This window comes from Ictalurus furcatus, chromosome 11 (assembly GCF_023375685.1).
Source record: "Ictalurus furcatus strain D&B chromosome 11, Billie_1.0, whole genome shotgun sequence".
Classification (NCBI taxonomy): domain Eukaryota; kingdom Metazoa; phylum Chordata; class Actinopteri; order Siluriformes; family Ictaluridae; genus Ictalurus; species Ictalurus furcatus.
Genome location: NC_071265.1, coordinates 24,015,303 through 24,035,993, shown reverse-complemented (window position 1 = coordinate 24,035,993; position 20,691 = coordinate 24,015,303). Strand labels below are relative to the sequence as shown.

Below are 20,691 nucleotides of genomic sequence, written 5' to 3'. Positions count from 1 at the left end.
ATTAATTATGGCACAAACACGCTGTTGATTTAGAAAACGAGTTCTATTATGAACGGACACTTCTGCAAGTACATAAAGGTGTTGCTTTACAAAAATGAAATGTTACAAAATAAAATCAAATAAATAATAGTAATTAAAAAAACAAACGCCTAAGTAAAACAATGACAACATGAATGGGTAATATCTGTTAAAAGACTAGCAGGTGATTAAAGGAAATTTATCAAAGGTTTGCACTATCAGTCGTGGAGGATACTTTGGCGATTTCCTGCTCAAACATAATTGAAGATAATTACCGCTTAAAAGCAGGAAATCTGCGAAACTTAAAAGCTTGACACTGACCCTCATGACGGATGAAAATCTGCCACTGTTAATAAAGGACAGCTCTTTATATAACTGAATTGCAATTGGTCCATTTTCAAAATTCCATGTAAGTTAGGAAACTGCGTTAACTTTTATGGACCATCTTCTATGGTCCTGTTAATCGTCTAGTCAAATAAAAAGAATAAAAAAAAAACTCAATACATACAATGCTGATCGGGGAATGTTATGTGAATGTGATGGGGTACAAGACTAAACCGAATGATATGGGTACAAAGCTAATTGGTTCAGTTTGAGGTTTCAGCTACACCAAACATACTTCAAATCAAACCAAGACCCATGTTGGTGACCGATGAAAGTAGTTAGAGTATATACCTTAGGGCACAAGCTATTATATGGGTCCTACTATATTTTTGAAAGTGAAGAAAGTAATATTTAAAATGAAGGTTAATTTCAAATAAAGTTCTATAAGGTCTCAATCTTTTTTTGGTAAACCAAAAGAAATTCAGCTAGAACAGTACATGCACACTTAGATATGTCTGCAGTGAGGTTTACACAACTTCTCTAAAATAAATACCATGTGTCCCATTAGTTCCAAACCGGTCCACACAATATAACCGTAATTACATTTTAAGGTGATGTCCTTTAATGCCTTTAGAAAATTCCTGTTGGCAAATCTTTGCTGAACATGCCAGAAAGATCCAAGTCCTTGCTCATCAGATCCTCCTCCACACTGTCTAATGCCCACTGATGGTCTGTCAACTCTAGAGCCTCCCATTCTGCCTGAGGATGGAGAAGAGAAAATGACTTTTATTCTTCATACAAAAGTTTCTGTTGCAAACCTCATAGTCTCTGCTAGTATGAGCCTTTCCACTTCAAGAACCAATAGAGTAACCCACAAACTTAGTAGGAAGCCAGGAACCTTTACAGGATCTTAAATGTAAAGCCTGTCTCCAATTTTAGGACCAATTTTAGTTCCTGCTCCAGTACTTTTCTGCAGAAACTACTGGGTTGAACAAAACTAAATTGTGAGAGGCTCCATTAAAAAGAAAGAAAAAACAAAACAAAAATCATATTGCCTTCCAGAAAGCTCAGGACTTTTGCACCAGCTTTTGGGGAGCGTTTGCTATAGTTATAATTTCTCAGAGTTCTAAAACTAAAACCGTGTGGTTCTCATGTAGGAGCGTTCCAGATTTCTTTAAAAGGTTCATCAGTGGAAACGGTAACTGTGTGCACATATGGGCTTCAATCTGAAGCCACTGATCATTAAAATAGGCTTATAGTTTGTTTTATAAATGTTATTTATGTCAAAGCACATCATTTCAGATGCTTACATGTATAAATCTACACCAACCGAACAATTACACTCAGAGACCACTTTAATCAAGTACACCTAATACAGAGGTTCATCTTGTTCAAGTACTATTACTGACAGTAGCCAGTCGGTTGCCATGCACAGTTTGTTAGCCCATAGGACTGGGGGACTGCCATAGGACCTACCAGATATTATTTGCGAAGTTGACAATTTTCAGCATGGCAGTGACACGGGCCTGATGCGTGTTGCACATGTACAAGCGTATCAGACGCAGCAACATTTTTGTGAACAGAGAAGGAGCTTTCTTTTTTTTTTTTTATTAGGTAAACTATGCATACCAACACACTAAATACCTTAAAACTGCACCCTTTATGGTAAGTGTATCTAATAATCATCTTCTGAGTGTGTATTAAAATGTAAAAATATAGCTCAGTCTTGGATACCTTGAATGCTTTGTTTGTGTCTGCAGGCATCGCCATAGCAGCACCACTTATCTGGTCCTGCATGATGCGAGACTGATCTGCACCTGTCATGGGACAATATTATCATCAATACTATTTAAATGAACAGTGTCACTTATTTCATATGACATGCGCTGGAACGGATACTAAATTAACAGCAGTCATTTCAAACATGACGTGTTTTTGAAATACTCCCCAAAGTCCTAACATATACAATAAAGTCTAAGAAACCAAAATAAAAGTTATTACCATTGTCCTGTCCAAGAATCAAAGAATACATGCTTCTCAGTCCAAAGACATTCAGGAAATACCAGGACGCTGAGCTAACCCTGAAAAGAACAACCATCAAGGCACACTGGATAATCCTTTTCTCGATATTTAACCATTCGGTTTTGCTACATGTTTCCTGAGACAGGAGAAAATCTTGTATTGATAGGAAAATCATTAAGGTACATTACCAATAGATTAGAAGAAGGCCATAAATGAAGTAAGGAAATCTTGCTGGACCACTTACCAGGATGCATCGAGCGAGAGCAGCTCTATCCCTTGCTGTAACATAGGCTTGAAACGGAGTGTGAGCGGGAACGGTACCTTAGCTATGGAGAGAACCATTAGATTTTAAAGATGTCAGCGCTCAATCATTCATATGTACAATATAAAAGTATGCATGATACAAACGCTTACAGAACTAAATCCACCGGTAAAGATCCTACACTTTTATATCATTTAAAACTTTAACATGATATAAAAGTGGTTTTAGCATGGTATCCTTCCACCGAATGACCACTGCCATGTATGCTCTTACAACACAAATTGACCAAATCTCAGTTTCAGTCCAAGATTCAAGTATAATCTCTTACTTGTGACAAACCCAGAAAAGGTCCAGTTGATCCAGCCGCCAATAAGGATCATGGGAAGAACATTTGTCACGTTGCCTTTCATCATGTCTGTCAACATGCTTGGATCTGGAAAGATAAATATGCACATTAAATGAATACATATTTTTCACATATTGACATAAGGCACATTAATCACAACTGAATCAAAACAGATGGGTCGTGAAAAAAAAAAAAAAAAAGATATAGCATTGGCCTTCACATAAAATCACAGTGCTTACCAGTCATTGGGGAAGGAGGCACTACTTTTCTTTTTGTCTTTTTAAAGAATCCATCATCTGGGTTATTGAAGTAAAATTTTCTCATCAGGAAGGACTATTAAAAAAATAATAAATAAAAAATATTGCTTACATTTCTATCTGCTTAGCTGGATGAACATTGAGAATTGATTATTTGACGCTGTTAAACGTGATTAAATTTGGAAGCAGAATTCATTGGCTTAGGTTAGTTACTACACTAATTAAAATAGCATGATATGATCACAAAGTCAGCATCAGGTGTTTTATGTACGGAAAAATAATATATTCATAAACCGTGCACCTTGCTTCTCCCTTTTTGTTTTGTTGTATATAATCCACAAGCATACAAGAATTCAGTGTGACAAAAGTAATGGACTCACCTGCTTAGGGATGTATTTTCCATTTTCTCTCAATATTCTGCTCCTAATGAGAACCTGGCTATACAATAAACAAACAGAAATTAACTGCTAAAACTGGCAGAGGAGCAGAAAAGTAAATATGTATTGCTAAATTCAGAAAATTCAAGTTTTACAAACATCTTAATGTCGTTTTCAGGTTGCTGACAAATTTCCTGTCCCCTGAGAGTTCCCTCTCACACTCTTATTAGCTTCGTATGTATACTCACAATACAAGATTTACTACCTATAATTTCAAACCTACTGGAAAATGCCATCTGTGAGAAAATGACGATGCTGTACTGCTCACACCATGAAAATTGTTGATGAAGGGAAAACTGTGCTTCACATTAAGCTTACCGATATGTAATATTTTCTTGCATCAAAAAAAAAAAAATTCGATTTAACTAGGGGATAAATTGACTATGTTAAATGCAGCATGAAACTATAGTGGAAATGACTGGGGAAACACTGCAATCATGCATAAATTTTGTGTCATGTGGCATATCATCATGTGCCTCTGCTACATCAAACCAATATAACACACTAGCGGGAAAAGCAGGATACAATTTTTCCCCACTTTAAACAAGATCCAAGGAACATTCATAAATGCTTTACAAAAATCTATTTGGAATATGCGCCAATAAATATTGGTGTTACGCCATGGAGGAAGAAAGATTTGGGCACAACACTGAGGAGGACAACACTTTTTTTCTCTCTTTATGTCAGGTGTTTTTGTCAGCCACATCTGGTGCTGAGGAAACGTGTCAAATACAAGTTGTTCTTTAAAGACAAAACAAAACGTATGCAAGAGCAGACTGCTGTAGGAACAGAAATGTTTATCACAAAACATCTATTTAAATTAAATGAGCTGCTGGCATGAAAGATTTCAGTTTATCGCTTGCATTATGTTCATAAAGTGAATAGAGACTTAGCTAATGTGCGGTGTGCAGTCATGTAAATCAGACACACTGGTCAAGAACGTAGAGAAGATTCTTCACAGCATCCTGTTCAGATATGATTTGGAAATGACGTGTCTGGGTTCTGATCTAACAAGGCCTTTAAAAATTATAAATAGTTGACAGCAGAGTCCTGAGGTTTTTCCATCAACTGCATGGATAATGAACTCAAGCTGAACCCAAGGCAGAGAGTACACCATGATTAAACACAAAGCAGGAGACCAGTTTGGTAGACACGTCTTGTGTAGCAATACTGAGACCTAAGCTGTATCCGAAATCGCATACTGTGCATACAGTACCTACCGCATCTGACACAGCACCTACCGCATCCGACACAGCAGCTACCGCATTCGACACAGCAGCTACCGCATTCGACACAGCAGCTACCGCATTCGACACAGCAGCTACCGCATTCGACACAGTACCTGCCTACTGCATTCGACACAGTACCTGCCTACCGCATCCGACACAGTACCTACCACATCAAACTCAGTACCTGCCTATCGCATTCGACACAGTACCTGCCTACCGCATTCTACACAGTACCTGCCTACCGCATTCGACTCAGTAACTACCGCATCTGACACAGTACCTACCTACCGCATTCGACACAGTACCTGCCTACCGCATTCGACACAGTACCTGCCTACCGCATCCGACACAGTACCTGCCTACCACATCCGACACAGTACCTGCCTACCGCATTCGACACAGTACCTGCCTACCGCATCCGACACAGTACCTGCCTACCGCATCCGACACAGTACCTGCCTACCGCATCCGACACAGTACCTACCACATCAAACTCAGGACCTACCGCGTTCGACACAGTACCTGCCTACCGCATTCGACACAGTACCTGCCTACTGCATCCGACACAGTACCTGAGTACCGCAGTCGACACAGTACCTGCCTACCGCAGTCGACACAGTACCTGCCTACCGCAGTCGAATCAGTAACTACCACATTTGACACAGTACCTACCTACCGCATCTGACTCAGTACCTACTGCTTGGCCATTGATACAGTACGTACTGGTATAAGCGGTAAGCATGATGGATGCAATCCGGACGTACTATGCGGTGCCAATTCCGACAGCTCTTGTGCACCAGTCCCGTTGCATTATGGGATAGCGCAGTGTCCACATTGTCTAGTGGTTCTACACTGCAGAATCTCTGCGGAAGCGGCACATCATCCCGGTATTTCTCGCCTACTCTTTTATGAATACTGAGAATTCAGAGATACTACTCCTTTGGCGTACTGCTTTTCTCCTACTTTGTTTTAGGGATATTTGGCCGCAGCCCGAATATGCAAGTTACCTGTCTGAAACCTGCTCCAGTGTGAGCTTCTTGTCACTCTGTAACAGGATGGAGACGTAATGACGAATGACCCCGACGAGGAAAGTGATGAACACAATGGGTAACACAACCCACAGGCGGATGTTGGAGTCCAACAGGAGTTCTGGTTCAGCCATGATTTAATGGAGTGGTGCTGACAGGACCAATCTATAAGAGGGGAAAGTACATTTTGGTCCATAAAAGAAATAATAATAATAATAATAATAATAATAATAATAATAATAAAGATGACGCTTTCAGATGTATTGATAACCTTAAGCATGACTCAAGGTTGACCTCTACTACCAATGGAAGACAAGCCCAAGCTATCTGGTTAAGTGAGAAAGGGAGGCTAACTACATTAGGGTAACTAGTCCACACAGGAGCTATCTAAAATAACTAGCTAATGAAAGCCAGTCAAAACACTGACCAAGTGTCACTTAAAGCTAAATCTGCGTGTAGCTAGGTAACTATGACAATCAAGCTATTAGCTACCTATTGTACATTGTGAACTGTCGACTGTCGTATGAATGAGACCTGTTGTGCCCATCGTTCTATAATATCAACAACAACATTAACCACATAGCTAACACTGGCTAGGGTATTATTATTGACTCTAAGCTGCCAATATTAGCGCTAGCTTTAGCGGCTTACTGGAAACCTCGACGTTCAGCTATTGATAAAAGAAAACAGCTAGCTTTCGCCTCGGGGGACTTTTCTCACCAACCACTGCTGTTTCACCTTGTAAGTATCAAACACTTGTTTTATTCCTTTAACGTCAGACTCGGGCGGCGTGTGAACCCAACAGCATCGGCGCTCCCTCACCGCATCAGCTCGGCTGGCTAGCGGCTAGCAGTAGACGCATTGTGAATGCGATGAAGTCAATGGCCGAATCCCCAATGGTGTCTTACTCTAATGTAAGTGCACTTCACATGTTGTGTAGCTTCTGTACCCTACTTAGTGTTCTACTTGTCAAATTAGAAGCTGACTTTCATCGACGATGTTTTCAAAATGGCGACTACATAATAATAGTGTCGTAAGTGAATAATAATAATAATAATAATAATAATAATAATAATAATAATAATAATTTAAAATGTTGTGTTTTCAGCAGTTTTATATATTTGAAATAAATAGCTACTATGCTGCCATTTTTAAAGTGCCCTTGAAAAGGCGTTATTTAATTTCGTGTGTTAATCATTTCTTTGCGTCAAGTTAAGACTCATCTTCCAAAATGTAGGGTGTCCCATAAGTATCATAAGGTTTATGTATATTTTTATATTTTAACAAACTATGATGCATCTGCAAACGTAAAAAAAAATGGAGCTTGGAAGCTGAATTATATGAATTATGAATTAGATATACACCTCACATTAAATAAAATTATATTTTGTGTAGTGTATTTAATACATTTATATTTTATCAGGTCCCTACCCCGGCAGACTTGGTCTGCAACAAGGTTTAGGTAGATGGTACGTGTCAAAGTAACATCCACATGAATGCCAAGAACCAACGTTTCTCAGCAGAACATTGCCCAGAGCATCCCACTGCCTGCGCAGGCTTGCCTTCTTCCCATAGTGCATCCTGGTGCCATCAGCATCTCACACGCACCCCGCCATAATGATGTAAAAGAAAACATGATTCACCACACCAGGCCACCTTTTTTGCATTGCTCCATGGTCCAGTTCTGATGCTCACGGGCCCATTGTTGGTGCTTTTGGTGGTGGACAGGAGTCAGCTACGCAGCCCCATACACAGCAAGCTGCGAAACATTGTGTATTCTGACAACTTTCTATCATAGCCATCATTAACTTTTTCAGCAATTTGTGCTACAGTAGCTCTTCTGTGGGATCGAACCAGATGGGCTAGTCTTTGCTCCCCACGCACATCAACGCAGCCATGACCCTTTAATATTATGTTTTAATGTTATGGCTGATTGGTGTATAACAGTGGCTCTCAACGGGGGGGTTTCAAATAGAACATACATAAATGAAAAACCCTGCGTTCCCTCTCCCTCTGTATTTTCTTTTTGTTAGGAGCTTAACCTGCCTTTTATCTAGCTGTCAGTGCAGACCAGTGTTGCCAACTTAGCGACTATTCAGACCCCTTTAGTGACTTTTTTTGCAAAGAAAATTTAAAAAACGCTTAACGACAAATATAGCAACTTTCCAAATGTGGCCAGTACTGTCCTGCAAGCGCGAGGTCTTGCTTTTCTGCTGCACTCTCACCTCTCTCTGCGTCTGCTCTGTTCAGTGAGTGGCCGAGAGACGGAGATTTAACAATGTCATGGATAACGAGACGCACCCTTTGTCCCAATTTACATATGCAAATGTGTTTAGGATGCAAGACGAATGGAATGCAACACGTTTTACATGTAAAATAGTCCACGTTATTACAGCCTAGTTCTCTTGTTCAAAGTAGTTATAGTGTTCAGAAACATTTTATATCATTCATGTTCCATACCTGTCCGTTATATAGTTTTATCAAAGTCATAAGTTATTTAAAAAAAATCAAAAGTTATGAAAAGTTATTTAAAAAGTACAAAAACACAAAAGAAAAAAAAATCTATCCATCTAACTATCAGAACTATCAAAACAGATTATAGATTAGGTATATATATGTATGTGTGTGTGTGTATAGATCTTATATAGAATAGATTATCATTATACATGGTCTCCTCCTATATGGGGATAGGGGAGGCTTGGGGAGGGCTTTAGTTACAAAAGGTTGAGAACCTCTGGTGTATACTAAGCATTGAGTGCTTAACATCACTGTAGAAATCTAGGTATTTGAGTAGAACATTAAATCCCTTTTCACTCCACAACTCATCTTCACTTCACACTCATGGATGCAAGCCTGGCAGATAAACTGTGATTAGGAAAATGCTGAGTTTGGCAACTCTAAGAGTCTTAATTTCCCAGGGAATCCAGGAAGATTCACCTTTCACCTAATTTACACAAAATCTGTATTTAGGAAATTTGACTTCATTTGTAAATTTATGAAATACCCCACAGATTTTTTTTTTAAATGTGATGTATAGAATTCAAATATACAAGAGTCATATTCAGATATTTTTGTCAGCTTCCAAGCTCCATCGAGGGAAGTAAAAATCCAAATAACTCTACTCCTAGGAAATTTGGAATTCTGAATATTTTTTTAAAGCATGCACAGTCACTACTCCTGACATCATTGACAGTGTAACTGGATATTAAGTCTAATTTCTTTAACATAAATAGTGAAAATATTGTGCACGTTCTGTAAATAAAAGCTTTTGTTTTATTTTTTTTTCCCTTCCATGATGCGGGACTTCCAGAACACCATATACTTTTATGTAGAACGTGTTCAACGCATATGTTTTGGGCTTACTTTGTGTCTAGTTATGTAAACAAAAAGCTTTGCTCACCACATTTATACAACAATGTACCAGTTAAGCTAAAGGTAGTACAAATGAACTAGGTCTTGACAAGAGTTCATTTCAGAAGCAAGTTCACCGAACATCAAATGTTGTCAAAAATACAAAATCTTCTCAGACATCAACCTCAGACAAATCACACTTTTGATGAAATGTATTTCATAGCAATATATTGTTACTGCACATGTAAAATGGCTAGGTAAGAGGAGGCAGACACTGCTATGTGCATGAAACAATGCTCCAAAATATAGACATGATACATAATACAGAAATATAAAACGGTAATTAAAAAAAAATAATAATAATTTTTAAACCTGAGACTTGAGTCACACTATGACAAGAACGGAAGTACAAGCAACCAAGCTTGCAGGGCTGGGGGCTATCAAAGCCACCAAATGAAATGCATCCATACTACATAACCCAACAATTAAGTGTATTCTCCAAGCCAGAGCTTGGTCTTAACTGATAAAATGAGCAAGACATGGCTACCTCTTCCTTGCAAACCCATACAGTCTTTATCTAAATAATTCGGTCCATGTTCTTCTATTCTTGGTACACAGACAAGCACCTCTCCTAGTTTGAACATTTTGTCAAAAAAGGTTTTATTTACATCAGATCAATTAACAGTCTCTATGACATGACACTGCAGTTACCTGACCACACATACACTGGCACTGGTGTAAATCTTCGATTGGGGAAACCAACATACGCTGTGCATGTCCAAGTCAGTTTCATTGGCTTCGGCCAATTCCACAACAGTAACCATCCGTGCTTTTAACCATTAGTGACTCGATTAAAATGCAGCAGGTGGTGTACTGGTTGACTAGATTGAGAGAAATGGATGTCCCACGAGAAAGACAGGGACAAGGACATTCCTATGAAGAGGGCTTTTGGAAAAAGAAGCACAAATGCCTTGGAGTGGCAGAGCACTGATTGTGTCCATATGATAAAATAATAATTATATAAAAGAACTGACAAACAAACAGAAATGTATCGGTCCAAGGTGCCTGTGGAGGGCTTTGTTTTTGTTTTGTTTTGTTTAGAAGAGCAGAGCACCCATACTGCCGACTTCACTTTGTTCCTTTACAAAGATCTCAAAGTACTGATAGATGATTGTGACCGCCAGCAAAATTCCTGTTCCTGAGCCAATGGCACCCAGGAAATCAGCCATGACAGAGAGGCCACCTATGCACAGTCCCCCGAACGCTGCAGCTGTGGGGATGTACCTACAAGACAACAACAGTGGAGTTAAAGAACCACACCATAATTATGATGTGCTTATTTAATCTATTGATTGAACAACATATTCTTCGATATTTGGGAAAAGCAGTATTTTTGTGTTCTACCTGTTGAGTTCATGCACCATGGATGTGTCTCTGTGTCCCCTCATCACCATCTGCTGTTCTTTAAGCTGTTTTGCAACCTAGAATAGAGAATTCCAGTGATGTACATCATTATTACTCAATTCAATACAGAACATCATGGTGGTATACATCAGAAATGACCTGAAACCTTCAAATAAATACACTCACATCTTTGGCAGACGATCCAGACACCTCAATCCATGTCTTTGAAAAGAAAGCACAGGAGCCCAGCATGAAGATGATGTAGATGACGGCATGGACTGGATCCTCTAGGACTGAGCCGAATGACTCGGGAGGGGAGAGGTAGTAACACAGACCGCCTACAGGGTAAGCACGAGCTGGCCCTCCAGTCGAGACGTCCTGTTAACGTACATATTCCATGTGAAACTCGTGACACATTTTAGACAAAATGATCTGCTTCATGCAGCAAACAAGCACACACACCTTCCTGTGGTAAAATGTCATCAAGGATAGAGGACAGTACTGTAATACAGTTTTACCACTTATAAATCAAACATCTCTGTTTAGCCAGATTGTACCAGATTGCTATAAACAAGGTATCTGCAGGCATCACTTCAAATCTAATACTTTTTAATACCATATTAAAGACATTTCCAAAATCATTTAAAGACCTGCACGTCACTTCAGTCATGCTACACGATACATCAGCTACAATGGATTGTGTTCATGCATATACATCCATTTCTGGGTTTAAGTAAACTATAGCAGGGAAAACTTCTATATAGGGATATGTGATCCCAGAGCAAATATGCTTTCTGCATTACCATTTGCTCAAACAGTGAAAGAAAAAAAACAAATCCAGTATTTCCTTTCCATGACTTTCCAAGAGAGGGACAAATATATACAGTATGTATATTATAATAATAATAATAATATATATATATATATAAAGAGAGAGGGATCACGGCAGTCAGAAGAGTAAAAGAGGTCAAATTAACCATCACTCGCTCAGCTATATTTAAAAAAAAAAAAAGATATATTAAAAAAACCTTTGCCATTTTGTAATATTACTATTGCACTGAATAATACTTAATTTTTTTAATTTGGAGTGCAAATAGTAATACACTTCTGACAATTCACTTTTATTCGTTGGACCTCGTGGCTTTTATTTTAGTGGAAAACTGCAGGAACACTTCCTTTTAGTTGGCATCAATTTTTTGTAATTCATGTCTCATTAGCAATCAGGTGAAATGCTGTAAACCTCTGCCCACAAAAATGTCTGACATTACGCTAACGTAAAACCAAAGTGAATCTGGCACGTGTCGTGTCTAAATGCACGTTATAAGCGACTCAAACTCACAACACAGACAGAGACGAAATTGGTGTGGAGCGGCAGTTGCTGTGAACCGAGCCGCTCTAAAACACTGATGAGCCGCACTCCGAGTGCAACACGGTCACACGGCTTTACTATCTCAGACAGCAACGAGCCAAAATAAAATCTAAATCTTCTTTACGGTGTCGGTGCGACTCCATTTTTAAGACCTTTGAGAGATTTATATTGCTAAAACATGTGGTTGAAATGTGTCTCCGAACTTCAAGAGTGATTCAAAGGTGCAAGATTAGCCCCACCCCCTCACACCAAAAGTGTACATTTAAAAAAAAAAAAAAAAAAAATTAACATCTCGCAGGGATGACATCATTTTGTATGCCAAAACACGGAAAGGAGTTAGCATTTTAGCCCTTCCGGTTCATTATCATTTTGGCCATAATCGTGCAGTCCTACCCATAGGTACACGAAGAAACAAAGACTGGATACTTACAGACCAGGTGCCCAGCAAGTTCACCAGGAAGTTGCCACTGAAACGAGTGGAGAGCATCTGAGAGATGACGTAAAGGTTGGACACCAGCGCAGACTGCAGGATGATGGGAATGTTAGAGGTGTAGAAAAGCTTGATGGGATACGTGTTGTACTGGCCACGGTAACGTGCAGACTTGATGGGTAGATCGACTCTGAAGCCCTGATGGAGGGGGGAGAAAAAAAAAAATCATTGTTTAGATTTATAAATTAGACTAGTAATTATTACAACAAATACTGTGAAAAGGCCATCATTGCTTTACAGACCTGGAAATATATAACTACGGCAAAGACGAAGATGGTAGCGATGAGGTTCATGAGGTTGGGCAGGTTCTGCCTGTAGAAGGCTTCTCTCAGAGCTCGCACTTTGTCAGTACGAGTGGCCAGCAAGTGGAATAGAGCAATAATAGCACCCTCAAACTCAGTGCCTGCAAAGAAAAAGGGAAGGAGAAAAAAAAAACAAAAAAAAACACAAATTCAAAATCTGTTAATATTAAATATTATTGGCTGACTAAGGCTATCACCTGCGCACAGACTAGCATCCAAGAGCAAATTTGACTAACAGGACAAAGTCAAACAGATGGCTGTGCTAGCTCAAACAAATAACGAGGAGAAAAAAAAAAAAAAATAGACAACCTAGATTTATTGGCACAGCAGTTGTACAAATGTAAACATGGCACAGAAACAGAATTGTAAATCTGCTGCAGACCATCCTAGATTGAATGCTAGGAGGATAAGATCAGTGGTTACCTCTGCCCGTGTTGACTGTAGTTGGACTGAAGGCTTTCCAAACGATTGTTTCACAGATGTTGGTGGCGATGAAGAGAGAGATACCCGAGCCCAAACCATAACCCTTCTGCAGCAACTCATCCAGCAGCAGCACAATCAATCCAGCCACAAACAACTACACAAGAGAGCATACGGTCAGTGCACACTGTAACTGTCAATAGGTCCAACTCAGTCTTAATCTACCTGAAGAAAACACAACCACGTAGATATGCTGATTACAGGCTAGTCGAAGAGCAGTGTTTATCATGCAAGATTTGGCAAGTTTATCTAAACAACGCACAAGACAACCGACAAGCTGATCTGAAGAAGTGTTTAAAAGGAACCCTGACTATGATGACTTGTAGGCCTCAACACACAATAATTGCCCTTTCCTACTAAAATAAGTTGTTAGAAATGCATGAAATATGTTAATTGCTTTAAAAATCCTTAGTATTTAATACATATTTTAACCTACGGATGCCACCTTTACGTGACCTGTGCAATGCACTCGGAGTCAATGACGTAAAATGGTTGCACTTGAGCACTCAAAAGAATTAGCTACTAGCCCACGCAGCAGGAGAAGAACGCCACACTGTGCTACTTTTGGCTGTAATTTTCTAGTTCTTGTGTGCTGCGATACAGGGTAGATCTGTAAATATAATCAAACCCATAAGTATCTTGTTAGTGTGTTTTTTCTGTATATTCTGTACATCTTAAACGTAAAGCACATGTAAAATTAGCCCAAAACACCTAGCCAAGGCATACCCAAAGTAAAATTAAAGCGGTTCTTGAACCATTTGGAGTACATGCATGGTTTTGGTCCCTTTTGAAAGGTGGACTAAATATTTTTACATTATTGGATTGTTTGGACCTTTGCCAGTGTAACAAGACTGTTTTTGTCATCAGGATGTTATGGATCAGTGGATTACTATGATTTAGATTATGTAACTGTTTGTTTGTATATCGGTGGTTTGACAGAGAGATTGATTTGTAGCTACTGTTGTGATTGTATCTCAAAATGGTTTACATCAATCAAATCACAAGACTCTTAGCTTTCCAAAAGGTACGAGTTCCTTCGTACACACAGACGCTGTGTAGATAGCATAGATTTGCTCACAACATGGCAACAGCATGCTGGCGTGCCGTCTGAATTTTAAACAGGATAAAGTATACGACAGCAAGATGGCCGATAATCTCTAAAATTATTGATACTAGAATACGTTTCATCAGAAAACGATAGTTTCATCCATATGCTCACCTCGAACAACAAACGCTCTTGGTTGGCATAGACGTGCAGTTGCTACACAGACACCATCGATTTTGCCCCACTCTCGCCTCCTCACCTCTCTGATCTTCATTTCGATGTACATTTTGAGTAATGTCTTCTATATTAGCCTCCTCACTTACGTTATGTTCGGGTTCAAACTGAAAAGACTGAAGACATGTTTATATCGCTGGAGAATCAAGTTCGCTGCAACCATTTGACGTCACTACCCAGAACGCATTGCGACGTAAACAGGAATGATGGCCTGAGAGTGCAAGGATTTTTTAAAAAAGTGACATCGAGAGTGTTTTTGTATAGTGGATTTATAATCTAATAACCCATACAAGTCCTCATAGTCGGGGCCTCCCTTTAAGACTGCTGGCAAATTCTAAGAAGAACAGAATCAGAAAGAAATGCCTCTCACCTGAATGATGATGAGCAGACAGATGCCAGCACCCATCTCTGACGGGTCTCCATACATGCCAGTCATCACATACACAATAGCCTGGCCGATGGTGATGATCATTCCAAACACTGCCGGGAAATTTACATGAAGCCTTGTAAATTTGTAATCATAATCTTTATGAGAAAACATTGACAACGGGGTGATTGCATACGAATACATACGACTACATACGTTTCTGGGCGCCGTTAAACAGTGCTCTGTCTTTTGGCGTGTCTCCAACCTCGATGATTTTAGCTCCAGCCAGCAGCTGCATGATGAGCCCCGAGGTGACGATAGGAGAGATACCCAACTCCATCAAAGTACCTGTAACAAAGATATATGCGTCATGTAATGTACATCAATATACTACAAAATTGAGCAATATGACAATATAATATTGAGATCATGATCATCAGTTATCACAATATCTCAACAAAACTCATTTCTGTAACGTTACCTTTTTTTTTTTTTTTTACAGATTTTTTTTTAGACATTAAATAAAAGTATAGACACTTTTTTTTGCTGGCATTTTGTAGTTAATCCTGTACATCATTATACATATTGTGCATCATAGAAAAGTCCTTATGTATGAGTGATATATAGGGGATAATCCACGGCTAGGTGTGCGTTACATTCAATTCAACTTTATTTGTATAGCACTTTTAAACAATGGACACTGTCCCAAAGCAGCTTTACAGAAATACAAATTCAGAATATACAGTTTAAATTTAGGAATTTGTCCCTAATGAGCAAGCCAGAGGCGACAATGGCGAGGAAAAACTCCCTGAGATGCTATGAGGAAGAAACCTTGAGAGGAACCAGACTCAAAAAGGAACCCATCCTCATCTGGGTGACACCGAATAATGCGATTATAAATAAATTCCTCCTATAACTGTGGTAATACTACATGCTCAAATCATGCTCTTGTGTAAGCAGGAAAATTCATTACAGTTTTTACATGAAGTCTGTTTTGTTGAACTTCTCCACTGTTCACTGATGGAGACTTGAGCGCAAAACTGTTTGTGGCAATTGCAGTCCTAAAGCTATCGTAGCAATTTGTAGTCCTAAGCCATCATAGCATAACTATTCGCATGAATTGAGGTCCAAAGCCATCCTCATGGTCTTCAAGGGGCACCATTCTCATGATTTGAATGCACGGCGTCCAGGCAAAGAACCACTTTACACGAAGCAGAGTGTAATGCACACCTAGCCGTGGATTATCCCACTTATACCATGGTCAATTGCCAGCACTGACGAGTTAAAGCTTGTCATTGATGTTTGCTGAGCAAAATTTGACTGAAATTTAGTTAGTTAGTTATTTTATACACATACATACACTAATATATTAGAGCTAGAATTCTGCCTGCTCTAAATCGTACACAGAGATAAAGTAGTGCGATAAGATTACATTTATTTGAATGAATTATAATAAATAGTTATGAAAGCAAGCGAGAGAGACGCGAGTTGAACTACTGTATGCAACTCTAACTGTGCTATGTAATAGGTTTACAGGTGTTTATAGGCAGCACGGTGATTAAACTGACTGGAACTACCTGTGCATTATACGATTTGAACGCACACCTTCCAGCCAATCAGAATCATATATTCAGACAGACCATGGTATAAACATGACACATCACCTACTCCTAAAGAAGAAAGAAGACACAACCAACAATCTGAGTAGCCAGCAGTGCATTTACCAATAGTGAATGAACCATTTCCTCAACATTGTGAAATACAGTTATTCACGGTTTACGTCAGAAGTAGTCTCTTGATTAGGGAGGGGGAAAAAAAAAAGTAGTCTCCTGAGGGGGAAAAAAAAAAGAAGCAAGTTTATATAAGCACACCTCTGTTGGAAGCAAGAATGACTCTCATCCAGTAAAAAGGATCTGCAGAGTCTGATGACATGATACCGAATAAGGGAATCTAAAGAGGGGAAAAAACATATGTTGTAAACATGGCATAATTAACAATGCTTTTTAAAAGTTAAACAGTGGAAAACTAACTCCTGGTGTTTAACACCCAGCGTCCATCATTCGCATGCACAGCGTTTGAAAAATCAGAGGAAAGCAAACGAACCTGGCAGCACACCAGGAAGATGAACAGGGTGATGGCTGTCCATAGCACCTTCTCTCTGAACTGAATCTGCAACAAAACAAAAACAATCACCCCATCCATACTGAAAAATCCAACAGCACAATAATAATAATAAAAAAGGGCAAAATAAAATACATACCCGTCTCTCAGGTTTCTGGATCTCAGGTAATACTGCACAAAACGGTTTTATCACCTCCAGAAATTTAACTGAAAAAAGATTTGCATTGGACAGAAATAAAAGTCAGGACAGTGCAAGAAAACATTCCCTCTTCCTTCAGACTACGTGGCTTGACTCTCAATCGCCTCTCTGCTAAAATTGGTGGGTCTTAAATGCAGGTAGAATCCCAAATAACTTCCCCAAATGGGGTATGAAAAAAGAATAGCATCTACTTCCTAAGTAGTGCACTTCGTATCCAACAAGGAGGTATTTGGGATCCGAGCACTCTCGTGCAACGTCATCAATACAACCACTAAAGCCTGGCACTAAGAGCCAAAATGTGTTGGATGAGATTCTTCAAGATGTCTTAACGGAATAGTTTCGCCTTTCACGCATTAGAGAAGTTAAATATATATATATATTTTTAACAAATGTCCATTTTTAATGCTTAGTGATGTAACCTGGTGTTATTCCAGTCGAACTCTAGCTTCTTGTATTTAATATTAGAGGACTTGCGAGTATGTTAGTCAGTGTAACACTGTAACAAAATTAAAAGTGTAACAGAAGTAATGTTACAGTGTTTAGATGAGCTGCTGTGATGACGCTACATATAACAAGCACAGTAACCTTAATGCAGTTAGCTAACAAGTCTACACGAACAAAAATGTGTCTCAGCTGTACTCTAGCTTGGATATTACAACTAATAAGCGTTGCCAGTAAATGTATTGCTAATAAATATGTTGTCCATATAATTATATATATATATATATATATATATATATATATATACACACACACACATACATATACACACACATACACATACATATACATATACATATACATATATATTGGGTGAGCTGCTCCTGCCTCTCTAAGGGCAGCTCATTCAACGTGTGATACAAAGCAAAGGCCTGCTATAATAACGTGCAAAACAGCAACATTTCTCCCAAATTAGTCCTAGAAAACAAGCATACTTCAAAGAATTTTATGAAAAGCAGAAAACTCACTGCCCATGTTGCTGTGTGTCGGTGTTCCAGACGGATTTCGAGGCGGTGTAGCCGCTGAGCTGCTCCTGTGTGGCTCAGGCTGAGGAGAGAGAGAAGAAGCTCCTCAGCGACACGTCATCTTTCAAACCCTCTAATACACGTCAGAGTGCTGCGCGAGCTCCTCTCCGGCTCTACTCCAAACGCCCCCGTACCCTCTATATAAGTGCACTACGTAGGGTTTCAAACAATGGCTTTCACACCCTAGTGCACTGTAAATCCTGTGAGAACCGTTTGGGATTCGGTCCGCAAGTGAAATCGCGGCGTGTACTAAAGTTTTCATTCCTTGTTCAGCAGTTTTTACACTGTATACAAAAGATGTCCGAGTATGAATTTTCTTTCTTTCTTTCTTTCTTTCTTCTTCATTTTTTTACAGTCACACTATACCTAATTACTAGTAAATAGAAATATATGGTAAATGTATATACACTATCAGTCAAAAGTTTGGAGACACTTGACTGAAATGTTTCTCATGATCTTAAAAGCCTTTTGATCTGAAGGTGTATGATTCAGTGTTTGAAATCGGTGTCGTAGACAAAATATAATTGTGCCAAAGTATTCATTTCTTTCATTAGAAAACTAACATTTTATTTACAAAAATATATATATATTTTTAAATGGATGACTTTTATAAAATATTCCGAAAAGCAGACAATAAGTGTCCAGTGTAGGTGTGAACTCCTTTAATACTGTTTAAAAAGCATCTCAGGGAGATTCCTCAAGAAATCGTTTGAGAAAATGGCAAGAATACATTTCTGGAAATTTTGGGCAAAAAAGGTGTCTACTTTGAAGATGCTAAAATATTACATTATTTTGATTTATTTTGGATTTTTTTCATCACATCATAATTCCCATAGTTCAATTTGTGGTACTCCAGAGTTTTGATGACTTTATTATTATTCTAAAATGTGGAAAAATATAAATAAAATTAGTGTGCCTAAACTTTTGACTGATAGTGTAAATGTCAGATATTTCATTGTTAAATGTTTGGTTTGGTTTTGACAGCTGATCATGTTCCTTATCGTTAAGCGGCGAAGCTTATACTGATAAAATAATTCAGATCAAATCAGTATGATTATGTGTTTTTTTCTATAGTTTTTGGCTAGTCATGAATGCAATTCAGAATAAACGAGAAAATAAAACTATGCTAGAGGAAGGAAGCTCCTTTTTATTTCCCATTTTAAAGATGAGTACTTTTAAAGGGACTAGTCGTGTGTAATTCCATGTTTAACCAGCAGAGGTCAGCTCATGATCAGAGTGTGGAAGAAGTCTTCACTTCTTCTGAGCTGCAGTCATCAAAGAGACAGCCTGAGTGTCCAGTTTGTGTTAAAAAATTCCAAACACACTCCTGTGTGAATAACAGACACAGCGTCTCAGGTAGCAATCCGACGTTGACTCAACATCTGTTTTGGGCGCTGTGTTGGCCCTCACTATGCAATGTTGGGCCAGTGTTGGTAAGGTGGATTTAAATGAGCCTGAATGTCAGTTGGCGCTGTGGCTCATGGCTATCTTAGACACCATGTAGCAAATTGACGTTGGGGAACACATTGGGCCATTCTGCCATACAGTCATTCTATTAGGCCAGTTTAGTCTGAATGGAATGGCTGACGTTGGGCCAAAGTCATTTTGCTACATGGGGTCTCAGATACCCATGTAGACCACAGCTACCTGGACAAGTATATTTATTCATTTAGCAGATACTTTTATCCAAAGCGACTTACAAATGAGAAAATACAAGCAAATTAACCTCAGTCCCTAATCTAGTTATGGTTATGTCATTTTAACAGAGAGGTTTGTTTGTTTGTTTGTTTTTTTAATTAACAGAATATTACCCCTGCATGAGATAAACCCAAGACAATCATATACCAATACAGCCCACAAGCCCCAATCCATGCTCCAGTTTTATTATAGTAGCATTAAAATGATGTAGAGTCTGTTCAAAAAAAGGTAAAGTATTGAGTACCACTCTTTGGCTCCTTTGAAACACATAAGGACATTCCTGTCAGCTGCTTGTTTTGACCAGCATGTCATTCAGTAGTAGCGTTTTAGAAAGAAGTAACAATTGTAAGAGTAGTTTCAATGAGAATTACATCATAATCTTTCCAGAGTAAATATGTTCTCTCACTTTATTTCTATGGTGTGCACATCCATCCATCTTCTATACCATTTATCCTTCAGTCTCACAGTGAACCTATCACAGGGAGCATTGGGCACAAGGTGGGGTCCATTGCAGTCCACTGCAGGGCACAATCACACACACATTCACACACCCACATACACTATGGACACTTTGCCAATCGGCCTACCATGCATGTCTTTTGGGAGGAAACCGGAGTACCCTGAGGAAATCCCCGCAGCTCAGGGAGAACATGCAAACTCCGCACACACAGGGCAGCAGCGGG

General features: G+C 38.9%; 2 protein-coding genes across 3 annotated transcripts; both read right to left on the bottom strand.

Annotated features, from left to right (window-relative positions):
• Window positions 1-24: 24 nt before the first annotated feature.
• emc3 (ER membrane protein complex subunit 3) lies at window positions 25-6,836 on the bottom strand. Of its 2 annotated transcripts, none has more exons than XM_053635723.1 (9): window positions 6,644-6,836; window positions 5,903-6,088; window positions 3,610-3,667; window positions 3,212-3,305; window positions 2,955-3,059; window positions 2,609-2,690; window positions 2,344-2,423; window positions 2,077-2,159; window positions 25-1,101 (listed from the first exon to the last, which is right to left on the bottom strand). In XM_053635723.1, the coding sequence occupies exons 2-9, from the start codon at window positions 6,055-6,057 to the stop codon at window positions 973-975; spliced, it is 786 nt and encodes a 261-aa protein (XP_053491698.1). In that variant the 5' UTR covers window positions 6,058-6,088; window positions 6,644-6,836; the 3' UTR covers window positions 25-972. The 2 variants fall into 2 exon arrangements, with proteins under 2 accessions (XP_053491698.1, XP_053491697.1); XM_053635722.1 differs by having other exon boundaries at window positions 6,662-6,832.
• Window positions 6,837-9,373: 2,537 nt separating this feature from the next.
• Window positions 9,374-18,361, bottom strand: sec61a1l (SEC61 translocon subunit alpha 1, like). The gene is made up of 12 exons (XM_053635715.1): window positions 18,254-18,361; window positions 17,226-17,293; window positions 17,069-17,134; window positions 16,837-16,915; window positions 15,182-15,313; window positions 14,969-15,078; window positions 13,263-13,416; window positions 12,780-12,940; window positions 12,478-12,675; window positions 10,865-11,056; window positions 10,679-10,755; window positions 9,374-10,558 (listed from the first exon to the last, which is right to left on the bottom strand). Exons 1-12 carry the CDS (start codon window positions 18,258-18,260, stop codon window positions 10,372-10,374), a joined length of 1,431 nt encoding a protein of 476 aa, XP_053491690.1. The 5' UTR covers window positions 18,261-18,361; the 3' UTR covers window positions 9,374-10,371.
• Between the last annotated feature and the right edge of the window lie 2,330 nt (window positions 18,362-20,691).

Excerpts from the sequence above, each read along its gene's own strand:
- emc3 (XM_053635723.1), bottom strand. The coding sequence starts at position 6,057 with ATGGCTGAACCAGAACTCCTGTTGGACTCCAACATCCGCCTGTGGGTT. Across the intron at positions 3,306-3,609 it reads GAAAATACATCCCTAAGCAG|TCCTTCCTGATGAGAAAATT; the intron begins GTGAGTCCATTA and ends TTTTTTTAATAG. Across the intron at positions 1,102-2,076 it reads ACACAAACAAAGCATTCAAG|GCAGAATGGGAGGCTCTAGA; the intron begins GTATCCAAGACT and ends CTCCATCCTCAG.
- sec61a1l (XM_053635715.1), bottom strand. Across the intron at positions 16,916-17,068 it reads TCTTCCTGGTGTGCTGCCAG|ATTCCCTTATTCGGTATCAT; the intron begins GTTCGTTTGCTT and ends TCCCCTCTTTAG. Across the intron at positions 15,079-15,181 it reads GTTTAACGGCGCCCAGAAAC|TGTTTGGAATGATCATCACC; the intron begins GTATGTAGTCGT and ends ATTTCCCGGCAG.